This window comes from Mauremys mutica, chromosome 18, assembly GCF_020497125.1.
Source record: "Mauremys mutica isolate MM-2020 ecotype Southern chromosome 18, ASM2049712v1, whole genome shotgun sequence".
NCBI lineage: Eukaryota > Metazoa > Chordata > Testudines > Geoemydidae > Mauremys > Mauremys mutica.
The window spans coordinates 11168743-11184602 of NC_059089.1; the positions used below are offsets into that span (position 1 = coordinate 11168743).

Below are 15860 nucleotides of genomic sequence, written 5' to 3' on the forward strand. Positions count from 1 at the left end.
AAAAAAGATTAACTTTTGAAGTCTTTCCTTTTCCACAGGCTAAAAGGGTGAAGCTATGGGTTACTGTGTCTTCAAAGAGCTCCTGCTAATATTTACTAAAATATTTAATAATACCAGGCAACTGAAAGCTATAATGAGAGTTCGGTGAAAGGGAGAAAGAAGTCCTTTCAACTCTTCTCCTCTCTCAGGATTTAGAGGGAAAATAGAGACAGACGACACAGGAAATCAGTCCTGCCTATTCTTTTTCTGAATTGAACAGCAGAAATAATAGATTAGAGTAGCAAAGCAATTAGAAATTTAGGTTTTCTTCTCAAATTGAGAGTAAATGGCTAGAAAAATGTTTTTAAGACTTTCATTCTAACCAGAAGATTTTAGATTTCCAAGTTTGCTTTCTGGAACTGTAGAAATGCAGTAACATTTCTGAGGGAATATTTAAATAGGAATATGAGCTGAAATCCACTTTGTTTTGATATCCAAGCTCACATTGAAGGAATTTTCATGTTAACTGGAATTAAAGATGCAATTCCTGGTGGGGAGAAAAAAAATCTAGGATAAAGGTGAGAAGTTAAGGGTCCAACTTATCTCAATGGGGGCAATATGGGGCACACCCCAACCCCACTGAAATGCACACTGTGCCATGACAGCAGTGACTGTTGAGTCTACCAGAAATGACCTCCTATTATAAGACAGAGGCCAAGTGATTAATGATTTTGGGTCACTTAGTTCTGGGTTCCCAACTTGAGACACCTCCAAGGGGCCTGATGTTCAGAAATTCCCCAACACCTGCTCTCTGAAAACCAGGTTCCTTTGCGGAATCTGAAATTGAGCACCCAGAAATGGAAACACCCAAAATAACAAGATGCTTTTGAAAATCTTGACCGGGTGCTCTAATCTGTGCATTTAGGATGCTACCCAACTGGGAATCACAGTTGACCCTGGTGATTGATTGATTTTCAGTAGGAACAACAGAGATAGTCTTTTCTCAGTCACATCTGTTCCTTGACTCTAAATATTCAGTAACTTCCCAACCAGAGATGTTCTTTCTTCTTTCTGTCCTATACAGTTTTCTGTGGTTTGCATGATCATTTCCTATGACACCTTCATTATACCATTTGCAGGCCAGAGATCTTGGTATAGTTTCCCATGCCCACAAATAAATCCCTGGGTGGTGCTAAGGAAACACCAGTGGAAATGGGCCATGTGCTATTAGAAACAGCAGCCTGACGCATTCTTGGCATGGGACTGTAGAATTTACAGGTGGGTCCCAAGCCAAAACTCTAGATCTGAACACTCACAAACTTGGTGGCCGTTCTGATCCAGGCGTGAGCTTTGCGTCTCTAGCCTCTCTGTAGTTAGAATATTATAAGCTATGTAGATTGGTAGTTGGGGATTGGTCCTGCTTTGAGCAGGGGGTTGGACTAGATGACCTCCTGAGATCCTTTCCAACCCTGATATTCTATGATTCTATGATTGATTCTATGATTGGTGACAAGCAGAGAAAAGGAGCCTTGGACCTGAAGAATGAACCTCAGCCATAGAAATTCTAAGAGCAAGTCTCGTAGCTTGTAACTCTAGCCTCATTTCGTAGGCTGGAGAAGACGATATTTCAATTAAGGAAGGGTACAGTGGTTAGATGAATCTGAACCTTGAGATGAAATTCCAGCTGAGCTCAGATCCAACATTTTTCTAAAGTTCAAATATGCCTGGTTAACTCCCTGTTCATAATTTTCATTTGCTTTTGTACCTCCTGTCTTAGGCTGAGACCAGTAGCAGAAGTGCCACCATGCTGTGTGCAGTATTTCCAGCCTGTCATTTTCAGACCAAAGAGCTCCAGAAAAGCATCCAAGCTCCGAAATTATTAATAAAGCCTGCTCTTCCTTTAAGATGGTTCAAAGCTTCAGAAATGCAGATAGAAACTTTTCCAAATGTTAGGGGTGATCAGATCTGGTGTTTTTATGTAGGCCTGTCTCTGCACTGAACCATAGGCACTCTAATTATCTAATGGTGAGTGAACCCTGGATGTAAGAGGGTTATATCGAGGAGTGACAGTGACACTGAATGAGATTCCACAAAACCAGGAGATTTGAAATATCTCATTGAAACACACAGCAAAATCCTTCGCCACAATAGTGAGAGGTTTTAAAAACCATCGTTAAGATTAATCCACGAGTGAGCCTCTCTGTAAAGGAGTAAAGGAGTGAGACTTGGAAGGCCTCATGTAGAACACGAGAAATGTAACCACCTCTAATTATATTGTTTCCTGGAGGGCACTTATAATTAAACTTGAAAGGAGTCTTGTGAACTGCAATGGGCAGGAACCCGAGGAGTGAAGTCAAGTCTGGGAAGGTCTGCAGCACCTTGAAACTCAACCAGGCACCCTCTAATTCAAGCATAGCTGTCCCTCTGGGAAGCATTTAATTACATTACAAATATGTTTTACTTAATGAATAGATGGTGAGAGCCTTAGGGTCTGCATTGATTTTTCCCCCACCCCTGTTCTTTTAACTTTCGTGTTATTGAAATGCTCTGATTAACTTTCTCTGCTTGATGTTTCCTATTGTCTCCACTGCTTTGAAACAGGAGCTGTAGGAGCTTTAAGAAAATAATGGGAATATTTATTTAGTTTCACTTTTGTTTAGTAGCATCTGTGTTCTGTGAATTCTTTGGACCCAGGTCCTCAGTGAATAGCAGCAGATATCCATATTGACCCAGGTCCTTAGTGAATAGCAGCAGATATCCGTATGCCCCAGGAATCAATGGTTCACTGGAGAAACAGCCTCCAGGATGTGACTGGGTGACTGAGCAACAAAATGGCAGATGAAAGTCAATGTTGATAAATGCAAAATAATGCATATTGGAAAACGTAATCTCAGCTATTTGTACAAAATGATGGGGTCTAAATTAGCTGTTACCACTTAAGAATTAGATCTTGGAGTCATTGTGGCTAGTTCTCTGAAAACATGCGCTTAATGTGCAGTGGCAGTCAAAAAAGTAAACAGAATGTGAGGAACCACTTGGAAAGGGGTAGATAATAAAATAGCAAATATCATAATGCCACTATATAAATCCATGGTATGACAGTACCTTGAAGGCTGTGTGCAGTTCTCATCACCCCATCTCAAAAAAGATATATTAGAAATGGAAAAGGTACAGAGAAGAACAACAAAAATGATTAAGGGAATGGGACAGCTTCCATATGAGGAGAGATTAAAAAGACTAGGACTATGCAGTGTGGAAAAGAGATAACTAAGAACATAAGAATGGCCGTACCAGATCAGACCAAAGGTCCATCTAGCCCATTATCCTGTCTTCCAACAGTGGCCAATGCCAGGTGCCCCAGAGGGAATGAGCAGAACAGGTAACCATCAAGTAATCCATCCCCTGTCGCCCATTCCCAGTTTCTGGCAAACAGAGGCTAGGGACACCATCCCTGCCCATCCTGGCTAATAGCCATTGATGGACCTACCTCCATGAATTTATCTAGTTCTTTTTTTAAACCCTGATATAGTCTTGGCCTTCATAATATCCTCTGGCAAGGAGTTCCACAGGTTGACTGTGCGTTGTGTGAAAAAATACTTCCTTTTGTTTTAAACCTGCTGCCTATTAATTTCATTTGTTGACCCCTAGTTCTTGTTCTTCTTACAAGAAGGAGTAAATATCACTTCCTTATTTACATTCTCCACACCAGTCATGATTTTATAGACTTCAATCATATCCCCCCCTTAGTCATCTTTTTTCCAAGCTGAAAAATCCCACTCTTATTAATCTCTCCTCATACGGAAGCCGTTCCATACCCCTAATAATTTTTGTTGCGCTTTTCTGAATCTTTTCCAATTCCAATATATCTTTTTTGAGATGTGGCGACCACATCTGCACGCAGTATTCAAGATGTGGGTGTACCATGGATTCATAGAGAGGTAATATGATATTTTCTATCTTATTATCTGTCCCTTTCCTAGTGGTTCCTAACATTCTCATTGTTTTTTGACTGCTGCTGCACATTGAGCCAGTGTTTTCAGAGAACCATCCACGATGACTCCAAGATCTTTCTTGAGTGGTAACAACTAATTTAGACCCCATCATTTTATATGTACAGTTAGGATTATGTTTTACAATGTGCATTACTTTGCATTTATCAACATTGAGTTTCATTGGCCATTTTGTTGCCCGGTCACCCAGTTTTGAGAGATCCTTTTGTAGCTCTTTGCACTTTGTTTTGGACTTAACTATCTTGAGTAGTTTTGTATCATCTGAAAATTTTGCCACCTCACTGTTTACCACTTTTTCAGATCATTTATAAATATGTTGAATAGGACTGGGCCCAGTACAGGCCCCTGGGAGACACCACTATTTACCTCTCTCCGTTCTGAAAACGGATCATTTTTCCTACCCTTTGTTTCCTATGTTTCCAGTTACCAATCCATGAGAGGACCTTCCCTGTTATCCCATGACAGCTTACTTTGTTTAAGAGCCTTTGGTGAGGGACCTTGTCAAAGGCTTTCTGAAAATCTAAGTACACTATATCCACTGGCTCCCCCTTCTCCACATGCTTGTTGACCCCTTCAAAGAATTCTAGTAGATTGGTGAGGCATCATTTCCCTTTACAAAAATCATGTTGGCCCTTCCCCAACAAATTATGTTGTTGAAATTATGTTGTGTCTGTAAATTTTGTTCTTTACTATAGTTACAACCAGTTTGCCTAGTACTGAAGTCAGGCTTACAAGCCTGTGATTTCCAGGATCACCTCTGGACCCCTTTTTAAAAATTGGCGTCATATTAGCTATCCTCCAGTCATTTGGTATAGAAGCTGATTTAAATGATAGGTTACAGACCACAGTTAGTAGTTCTGCAATTTCACATTGACACATTCACATTCACTTCAGAACTCTTGGGTGAATACCATCTGGTCCTGATGACTTGCTACTGTTTAGTTTATCAGTTTGTTCCAAAACCTCCTCTAATGACACCACAATCTAGGACAGTTCCTCAGATTTGTCAGCTAAAAAGAATGGCTCAGGTTTGGGAATCTCCCTCACATCCTCCGCCGTGAAGACTGATGCAAAGAATTCATTTAGTTTCTCTGCAATGGCCTTATCATCCTTGAGTGCTCATTTAGCACCTCGATCGGGGAAAAATGATAGAGGTCTATATGATAGAGGTCTATAAAATCATGACTGGTATGGAGAAAGTGAATAAGGAAGTGTTATTTACTCAACACAAGAATCAGGGGTCTCCCAATGAAATTAATAACAAACAAAAGGAAGTATTTCTTCACACAATGCACTGTCAAACTGTGGAACTCATTTCCAGGGAATGTTGTGAAGGCCAAAAGTATAACTTGGTTCAAAAAAGAATGAGAGCCTAGCCTAGATGGTCAGCGATGCAACCCCATGCTGTAGGTGTCCCTAAGCCTCTGACTTCCAGATCCTGGGACCCGGTGGCAGGTGATGGATCACTTAATTATTGCACTGTTCTATTCATTCCTTTTGAAGCATCTGGCATTGGCCAGTGTTGGAAGACAAGATACTGGGCTAGCTGAACCATTGGTCTGCCCCAGTATGGCTGTTCTGATGTTCTTATGTTATGAAGAGATCTGGAGTAGGCACTGGAACTTTTTGGATGTTTGTGGAGCGCTTTCCAATTTTTCTCCTGTGCAGAGAAAGCCCATCAGTATCGCACAATGCTATAAATATTATGGCTCTGCTATGCAGGTTCTCTTCTTCAAAGTACAGACCTTTGTTTAGTGGCCTAGATGAAATAGATTGCAGTTCCCAGTGGACAGGTTTGCTTCATACAATCACCCACCATCACAGTTTGCGTTAATTGCCACTGTCGCTGGCATTTTCAAGAGGAAGAGATTTCTGATCACTGACAACTCTTTAATCTAGCACAAAAAGGCATAATGAGAGCTAGTGGCTTGAAGCTGCTGTTAGACAAAGTCGGAGTAAAAACAAGGCACATGTTTTCAGTGAGGGTAATTAACCATTGGAACAACTTATTTAGGCATGTGGTGGAGTTTCCATCACTTGCAGTCATTAAATGAAGACTGGATGCCTTTCTAAAAGATATTCTACAGCTCAGCCAGAAATCATGGGCTTGACGCAGAAGTTCTGTGAGATGATCTCAGTTATCCATGGAATCATAGAATATCAGGGTTGGAAGGGACCTCAGGAGGTCATCTAGTCCAACCCCCTGCTCAAAGCAGGACTAACCCCCCAAAATATATGGAGACATACCTATCTCATAGAACTGGAAGGGACCCCGAAAGGTCATTGAGTCCAGCCCCCTGCCTTCACTAGCATCCCAGCCTTAAAATCTACACGTCTATGAAAGGAGACCGAGGAACTAATGGACCATAGAGACTGAACTGTCCTTTCACTTCTCTAGGTAAGTTTGGCTGGGCAGTGTGCAGAGAAGTCTCACATTGCTGCTATCCATGTTGGTCTTTGGCTCCCACCAATGGAGGTTGACATTCTCCAGGACTGTCCATCTAATACCTCACACCTTCCCTCAATATGCTTTAAGAATGAATTAAAAAAAAAAAAGGCTGAACAAAAACATTATTATTATTATTACTATTATTTTTTGGGAAATAGAAAACTCGATCAAGATATTTGGGCCATCACGGTCTAAGAACTCATCTCGTCTGTTTTCTTTTGTGAACTGCAGTGTGCTTATCCGAATGCATTATGCAATTAGTTTCTTGATGATATCGTATTTGCCTTTGAAGTAGAGGCCCAGCTTCCTCTGGATATAAATATGCAACATTTGCAATCGAAAGAAACAGGGTTTCTGAAACATGCATGTTTATTTATGTCTGCTGATTATTTCCAGCCGTCTCTCTTCAAGAAGAGAGGGAGGTTGGACTTGGGGCTTTTTTCCTGGTTAGAGGTTTCCACACGGGGAAGAGCAAATAAACCTGAGAGTAGCATCCCCAACTCCTGCACCTAATGACATCAGACTTCCAGACAGTGCGGAAATGGAATTAATTTGTTGGTGATTGACAAAAAAGAGCCACTAACTACCTAATTCAGACATATGGGGCAAAATGATACCAGTGTGGCCTTTGCCAGCAGCAGACATTTTAAATTAAATTAGACTATTTGTATCAAACTATTTTCCCTTTAAAATGAATTACAGAATGCTTCTGTTTAAGGGAGATTAAATTAAATTTAGGGCCTGAATACCAGGAGGTCCAAACAATGAAATTGCATTTTCAATTATATGGGCAGGACCATGTCAGAAGAAATCCTGTTTTGGATCCGTCAGCCAGAGAAGCTGATTCATTCTGAGTTGCTCTCGTACTCAAAGAGTTAAGTGCTTTCGCTTTCCTCTGCATCCTGGCTTCCGTCCTTCCTTTATTGCCTGCATATGGCCTCTTGGTGCCAGGGCCCATGGCAGCTGGTCACCACTGAGACACTGCTGCCACTGCCAGCTTTGATCTCTGGAACCAGGTGCCACTGAGTCTAGTTCTGGCTCAAGGATCACTAGTTCTGAAACGACATTTGGTTCCTTCTCTCCGGGGTGCAAAGAGGAGATCTGTAGCAGGCACTCAAACTTCTTAACTGTTTCTCTGACTTTTACATCTGTTACTCCCATTTCTTGCCATGTACCTTAAAAAAGCCCAGATTGATCTGTCTGTCTGTCTGTCTATCCATCCAGGCAATCTGTGTTGTGTTTTTCTATTTATGAATATTTAGGGTGCTAGATAGTTCTGAGCCCTTGGTAGTGTTATCTACTGGGTAGGGCATTGGACTGGACTGAGACTCAGGAGACCTTGGTTCTATTCCTGGCTCTGCCATTGGCCTGCTGGGTGACCTTGGGCAAGTCACTGCCCCCTCTTCTACCTCTGAAATGGGGGTAATGATACTGACCTCCTTTGTAAAGTGCTTTGAGATCTACTGAGGAAAACTGCTATATAAGAGCTAGATATTGGAATACCTATGTAGAAGGATTCTCACACTGAGCCAGGACTTTTCTCCAGTGTGACTTCCTGGATCCATAGCTATTTAAAAAACTTTTGGGGTAAATTTGATGCTCTTGAAAGCAAGAAACCAAGAGCTTTGCCTAGAGTTAGGTAGAACAGGCATGTGGATGCAAATTCCCTGACCTGGCCTGACCTGCAGCTCCCCTTGCTGCTTCATATCTTGCCCCCTCATAGGTAGAGACTTCTGCCTGTTTCATAGCATGTGGGGGAACAAATATCCATGAGGAAATAGAAGGATTCCACTAAACTCATTCCACTTATGTCCTGAAGGCCACATCCTTTGGTAGGGTCGAGTTTTGCTGAGAAGGGAACTGGAATTCTGTTCACAGGCTAAGGAGAGTTGGAATCACAAAGCTTAAAGGGCAGCTGTAGACAAAAGAGTGACTCTGTAAATATGACATGTGAGTTCCATATTCTATGTCAGTTTTTATAATGCATTTGCCGCTGTTGCATACAAACACCTTCCAGCTGTGCATTAAGCATCAACATTAATATCTGTCATCTGGTTTGTTCTTCTCTCATCCTTTCCCAAGGAGGAGAAATGTGTGTGCAGTGGAGTGTTCTGTTTTGGTAGGGTTTTGTTTTTGATGTTGCTTTTAAAAAAATGTTCCCTGGTCACTCCTTCTCAGTGACCTCCAGATCCAAGCTGCTCAGTTTACGAAGCAAACGGTAGTTTTTTCTTAACTGCGACTCCTGCAAATTCAATCTGGGATTTGAAAAATCCAGCTGGATTTTTTCTGCCCCTTATGTCATGATAGGTGATTAAAAACTTCCCAATCAAAAACGTACCTGGCTGTTTTGTTGGTGATGCATGAGGCAGAATGGAACCCAACTTGCTGTCTCTGAGCTGTGTAGGTTCTGCAGGGGGTAACAAAAGGAACCTGCTTTGAGTCAGTAGTAAAGTCAGCACCTTGGACACTGAATGCAGACAGGGTGCAGGGCCGTTGAATTAGGTGGGATCATTTTTACATACGGTAAAATTTGCAAAAGCACCTAAATCTCATTTTCAAAAATGTCTATATCATTTAGGCACTTATGTTCCGTTGACTTTGTGACCTAAATCACTTAGTTATCAAAGTGCCACTGAAAGTCAATGGAACTTAGACACATAAGTGACATAGGCACTTTTGAAAATAGGACATAGATGCTTGTAAAAATTTTACTCATTGTCATTTTTAAGACCATAATCACACCTGGAAAAAAGGTGATTTTTCAGCTATAGTGGATCTAATTTAACCAATGATCTAAAGGGACTTTAAGGGACTCCCTGTTTGTGCTAGATCTTTTTGTGTATTTGAGCAAACTGGGTAAACTGCACATGATACTGTTAGATGCAACCATTGGAAGAATTTATCAAGGGGGATGGTGGATTCTCCATCCAGGACCATTTTAAAATGAAGATTTGATGTCTTTCTAAAAGACCTGCTCTAGGAATTATTTTGGGGGAAGTTTTACAGGGGTGCTAGAACAATTTTTATAGTGGGGGTGCTGAGAGCCATTGAACCAAACTGTAAACCTTGTATATAATGGAAACCACTTCAAGCCAAGGAGTGTGGCAGCACCCCTAGTTCCAGCACATATAATGTTTTATGGCCTGTGTTATACAGGAGGTCAGACTAGATGATCACAATGGTCCCTCTGGCTTTGGAATGTGTGAATCTACTACCCATTTGAAAGAGCGATTGACAGGTCTGTGTATTTGTACATATGCAAAATATTATGGGTGGAGTTAAGGGAGGGAGGCCTTTCTAAACAGCCCCTCACAAACCTCTTTCTCAAAATGCTCTTCCTAGAGGTGGACAGGATTTCTCAAAGCTCACATACCTAACTTCCCACAGCAGAGCTGAAACTGCTTCCTTTGTGCTTCTTGTATGATGTACCTCCCGTACGTGTATACGGAAATAATTGTGTGAAAGGGTACCTAAGCAGTTACCTTCCCATTGCAGAGGAGTTTACGACCAGCAGGAGGCAGTCCATGCTGTGAGGCTGTTGCACTGCATTATCTCAGCCTAGCAGGACCTCATTAACTGATTCAGCCTCTTTGCTGGCTTCTAGATTTTGCAGAGTTTGTTTTCCTGGGTCTGTTCCTTACTGAGATGTCCTTGAAGATGTATGGACTGGGGCCAAGAAATTACTTCCACTCCTCATTCAACTGCTTCGACTTTGGGGTAAGTTGACATCAGCGACACAAACTAACATGGTGTGGAAGCCCCTCCTTTGTTGAGTGATGTTATATGTTTATCAGTGAGTGCAAGGGCAATGATGTCCCATGGGCACATTTTACAGAGATGAGCTACTCCTCTCTCACTTCCCTGTATAAATCAAGTGAAGAATGAGATACAATGAGGAAACATGCCAGTCTGAATACACTTCCTCTAGGAATTGTCTCCTAAGAACCCCAGTAGCCAACCAGAACTGTATGTCTGTGGGAATTGTTTTCTGCTAAAAGCCCACATGGATCCAGTTCTCATCAGCAGCCTCACTAAAGTGCTCTAATACCAGGAGATGCCATTTTCAAGTTAGGGGTGTGTTTGTGTTTTAAATCACGTTTCCCTTTGCTTGGATTCTCTACCATCCTGTGGGTGACTTCCCCTCACGATACATGGGCAGTGAGTTTCAAAGCTCTGTGTCCGTAATGAGGCGTAAATAATAAAAGTGGCGTGTTCTGGGGGAGATGCTGAGCATATGCCATTGGTGTAAACATTTGTGCTCAGGCCCTCTGGACAAACAGGACACTTCTACAGGTGTCTGTGGATATGGGTGTCTAACACGCCTTCTTTTGTCTTTAATGGGAATTGTGGACCTGGATCTTAAGAGAGTATCTGGGCTGCAATATTTCGTGTCGCTGCCACTCAAGATGCAGCCACCACCATAAAGATTAGAGAGGGGAAAGACCAGCTGGGGCATCTCGTGTGTCCTCCAGCCAGTCTGAGGTGGACTTTATGTCTGACCCCTTGGACACTTAACTGATCAGATGCTGTGAGTGATTCCCGTCCCCTTCTGGGACTGAACGCACTGTTTCTGCACCATGCCTCGACTGGGAAATGAATAGTGAGACTCTCTCCATTTCACCTTTGGCAGGTGCCCTCAGCACAAATTCCACTCTCACCGCTGACTCTAATCGGCCCCTTTGTTGGCCATCTCAGCAGGGAGGCCAAGGACCGATCCGGCCTAGAGCCTGGACTAACCCTTTCTCTCTAGAGAGGGGCTGTTTGGGACAGAACAAGGCCAGGAAAGGTGTGGTGTGTGTCGGGCTGCTGGCCGGGCTCCCAGCCCAGGAAGGACTAACACCATGCCACTCTTTCAGGACACGGTTTATTAATTAAGATTTTAAAAGCCTCGAAAAGTCACACAAAACAAAGCTATTCCCCAGACCAACACCGCCCCCGCCCCCTCTCTCAGGGCCATTCATAGGAGCCAGCCTTCCTCCTGCAGCCCCCCTCAACCCCAACTGAGCTTTCTCAGCTCTTCGTTGGATCACTTGACCTCTTCCCAGCTGGGACTGACGGGCCCTAGAGCCCCTGCTGCTTAAAGGGGTAAACCACCCTCTTACATGTGGGAAGCATCAGGTGTACTTTGCGGGACTGGCAATCCCTGATCTTTCGCTGACACTGCAAAAAGAAACCACCAACAACAACAATAAACCCCTGACAGAACATATCCAATATACCTAAACTGGGCGATATTCATGCTAAGACGTAGCCTTCAGGGCTAGCTGTGCGGACACCATCCCCCAGTTCTGTGGGAGCAAACTGTCATGCAAATAATTGTGTGTGTGGCATTGCACCTGCAACTACTTGCACCCACAGTTTAAGTCACCTAAATGGCTACACTCCTGTTTTTGGGATGTAATCAGGGTAATCACTGTAATCAGTGAACGTCACCTAAACTAAAAGCAATAAGCTGTTGCGGGCGTAATTCTGTGCCTGCAAAAACGAAGCTTCTGCTAAGGCTGGACTGAAAATTGGGTTGGGATTTTCAAAGACTTCTAAGGGAGTTGGCCAGGGCCGGCCCTAGACCAACTGGTGCTCCAGGCAAGGAGCTTGTTCAGCACCCCCTCCATTTGTTAAACTTTTGAATACCTTATTTTTTTTATTGCGCTTGTAGCCCATTTCATGACTTTGATGCATGATTTGCATGCGTGATTTATCCCCGTCATATAAGACGATAAAACTTGCTTACTAGGATCTGTAAATCTGTATTTATTCATGTCATATATAAGCAAGTCTGGAAGGTTCCACAGAGGTCCCAGAACATTCTAGGAGGTTACTGAAAAACGAATCCACATACAGAATACCTGAAACATTTTACTTCAAACATTCTATTTTCCCTTTTGTTGCTAACAACAAAAACAGCACTCCAAGCCTGGCGCCCCCCAAGTCTGGCACCCCAAGTGGTCACCTGGGTCATCTACCTCTAAAGCCAGCCTTGGAGTTGGCACCCAGCTCCTACTGAAAGTCAACGGGAGTTAGGTGTCTAACAACCTGAGACGCCTTTGAAAATTCCAGTCTGTGTGAGCTGGGTCAAGAAAATTAGCCCCGTTTTGTAATACTTTCATTTGGCTTTTAATTGACCTAAATTTAGCACTGCCTCATTTTTTGTCAAGTTCTAGTGAAAGATGCTGGATTGATGTTCTCTATCCCCCACACAGGTACTGCATGGACCACAATATGGCAAGCTTCACCCTCACTGTCTGCTAATTTCCCTTCATTTATTTCATAAAAGGCATTGTTGAGCAGAATGCTCCACCCACAAGGAACAAAAACGTATACCTGATCTTGAGGGGTGAATGATTTAAGAATTTTATATTAAACACAGAACAAACCCACTGGGCTTTTGTTCATGCCATGCTGAATGAAGCTCTGGTAATAAGTTTCACAGGCTGAGATTCCCATGAGGGAGAGGGTTTTGAGCACTTTTCTAATTCTTCCTTTTTAGAGAGTCCATTGGGAACCCACCACTATCTATGTTTCTTCTCCCGCACCCACGTTCCCACTTCCCAAATTAATTCAGTTTCTTCACCCCCTTTGGAACAGTACACAGTTCTGTAGTCAGTTTAGTCTGACAAACCATCGAGATGAAACAGTTCAAAAGCAAAGAGTGAAACAACAAAACAGAGACATTGGCCCCGGGGAGGGGTAGTCTGGTGGAATCTTGTGTGAAGTTACTCCCAAGAGGTCATTTTAATATGGCAAGAAAATTAATTATCAGCTTAAAACTCAGAGGGTCTGGGGGAAGGTTTCACTGATGCATGATGGATCCCTAGAAAGGATACACAGTGGAGGAGAGGAGAGTTGGGTTCTGCTCAAAAGGAGCTGGAATGACGTACACAAATGGTGTTTCCAGGGTGTCGACAATCTCATATTATCACTCGGTGCGGTAACGGGCACAGGTCTGTCTGTTCAGCTTGATTTTCTGTGAAAATTGTATTCCATGGCAAAAATAAACCCCTCGTGCATTTCAAGGCAATTATTGTGCTTCTCCATGGCTAAAGTGTCTCAACTTTTGGTCTTGCCTGAAGCTAGATATAAAGGCTAAGAAATGCTTGTCTCACCTTATTACCTAAGCAGTAGCCTAGCTTTTATATATTCCCCCTTTACTATAATGCATTTTTCATTACTATAATTTCTCCCTATTTGCACTACATTTCATAGAAAGTCCCTTTGAATCTTAGGGTTTGTACTATTGCATAGCTGCCAACATTTTAACTAAATATGTCCAGAGACAATTCTGTAAATATCTCAAGGCTGGGGGATGCTGAATGGTTGGATGCGAACTCTAGTGGATTTTAAGGATTTTTATTTAACTGCAAGTATCTTAATTAACCAGCATTTTAAAGGTTCTGATCAGAGAGATGCTTCCAGTCGATTTTACATAACAATAATACTTAGCTCCTATACGGTGCATACTCGTGAGCCCAGCTGTGCCCCTACACATGGGAGTAAGGAGGTGTAAGGAGACACTTCACATCCCTGTGGGGACTGCTCATATGCACGGTTTGGGGATGGGGACAGCTTCTGCCTGACTGCTATCCCCAGTCTTGTGCAAGTGGGCACTGGTGGGGAGTGGGCGGAGCCTTGGCTATGACCTCACAATACACCAGCCAACACCCAGAATTGGTGCACAGGGGGAAGCAATCTGCACCTGCAGAAGGGCTCATGGACGGTGATTCTGCCACCGCAGCAAGGGAGAAGCAAGCAGCAGACTGTGACTTTGAGTTGCCGTCCTGCTCCGGGGCAGTGCGACGACATGCCGCCCCTTTCTCCAGCTGGGTCGCACGTTTACAAAATTAGAGCCATTACGTCTGAGAGTTTGGGCTTTCTTGCTGTTTCCTTGATTATGCAAATTATACTGGCAGCCCCTGTTAGAATCCAATCACAGCGCAGGAGCTGTCTCCTCTTTGGTCCCGAGCCCCTGTGGGATGACCCAAAGCCACAGCCGGTTGGGCAACCATTTTCCCTTTTCAAATGGCTTGTTCTTGCAGGTGATAGTGGGGAGCATTTTTGAAGTGATTTGGGCAGCAGTGAAGCCTGGTACCTCATTTGGCATCAGTGTATTGAGGGCTCTTCGACTGCTGAGGATTTTCAAAGTAACCAAGTAAGTCCAGGTTCCTTTTTCACTCCCTTCGGCTATTTAGCTCGACATTGCCTGCTTGCCTTGCACGCTCCTGTTATGAAGCTATGTAGAATTTGTGCCCCAGCAGTAACTTCTGCTTCTGCCCATCACCCTTACACTGCCAAGCATGAACTGTGATTATGGGATGTGAGCGCTACCAGCACCCATGTCGGCCAAAGCGGGTGATTGTTGCTATAGCTGAATAAGTCGTGAAGACGAAACTACTCCCCTGCAGAGGACAAGACTAAGATTTGCCAGCACAACAGCAGGGGGAAGCTTGTGCTGCCTGTACTGTACCTAACCTAGGAGTGTATTGAGGTCTTCGGTTTCCAGGGTTGTGAATCTGGCATTTTTGTGATCCAGTAGAGTTTGGTGGACGAAGCTTTTCACTTGTTCTTCTGACGTGTCCGATTAATATGCACTGGAATTAACAAACAGCTGTTGTGCAAGTTGTAATCCATTGCTGCAGGATGTTAAAGTTGTAATGGCGAGCTAACTGAAAATGTTATGGGCATTCGTTCCGGTTTTGTTTTTTCCCCCACAAAGAAGTTTGCCCCTTCCTTCCTCCCCCTCTTTAATTATCTCTTTGTATTAACAAGAGGAGTGTAGCAGCCAGGTGAGCGTTGGGGCCACTCAGCTCCGGTCAGTTAGCCTCACCTCCCACATCTCTGCAGGATGGGGGATGCAGAGCAGACAAACTGTCCTGTGCTCTGTAAGGAGCCTAATTTGAGACAGGAGCCAATCAGGGACTGCAGCCTGCCTAAATCCTGGGGAGAGGGAATGTGTCCAAGCCACAGGGTGGTGAGGTTAAAACCCAGGAACTTGGGTCGGTGTTGGGACAGTTTGTAGCTAGCCTGCGAAGAAGGAAGCTAACAGCTGAACCTAGCTGGGATGATTATTTGGTTCTTTTGGTATTTTTTGTTTCTGATTTTAAGTGAAGGACTCTGAGGCCACAGAAGGGATTGGACTCTGTTAAGTGGCTTTTTGGCTGGAGAGCCAGTCACTTTTACAGCCAGAATGGGACAGAAAAGACATTGGGTAAACTGAGGCAGAGCTGCCGCAAGACGACTACTAGCCACAAGGAGGAATGCTGGTGCAGCATCTCTGTGCAAGGAGCAACCCAACAAAGGGTTTAGTTGGGGAGCCCGATTTTTGAACCTTAACGGGGTGTCCAAAACTTGGATGCTCAAATTGTCCAACTAGAGTATGAAATGGTCATTTGTTGTACTTACGTACTTCTCTCATCATCAGCTGCACA

At 43.4% G+C, this 15860-nt stretch overlaps 1 protein-coding gene across 1 annotated transcript in view; it reads left to right on the forward strand.

The window, feature by feature from the left end:
* The window catches only part of CACNA1B (calcium voltage-gated channel subunit alpha1 B), a 491615-nt gene that overhangs the window by 299432 nt on the left and 176323 nt on the right, over positions 1-15860 (forward strand). Inside the window, exons 13-14 of the mRNA XM_044993192.1 lie at positions 10043-10155; positions 14472-14584. Coding sequence (XP_044849127.1) covers positions 10043-10155; positions 14472-14584 — 226 coding nt within the window. The remainder of the gene's footprint in view (positions 1-10042; positions 10156-14471; positions 14585-15860) is intronic.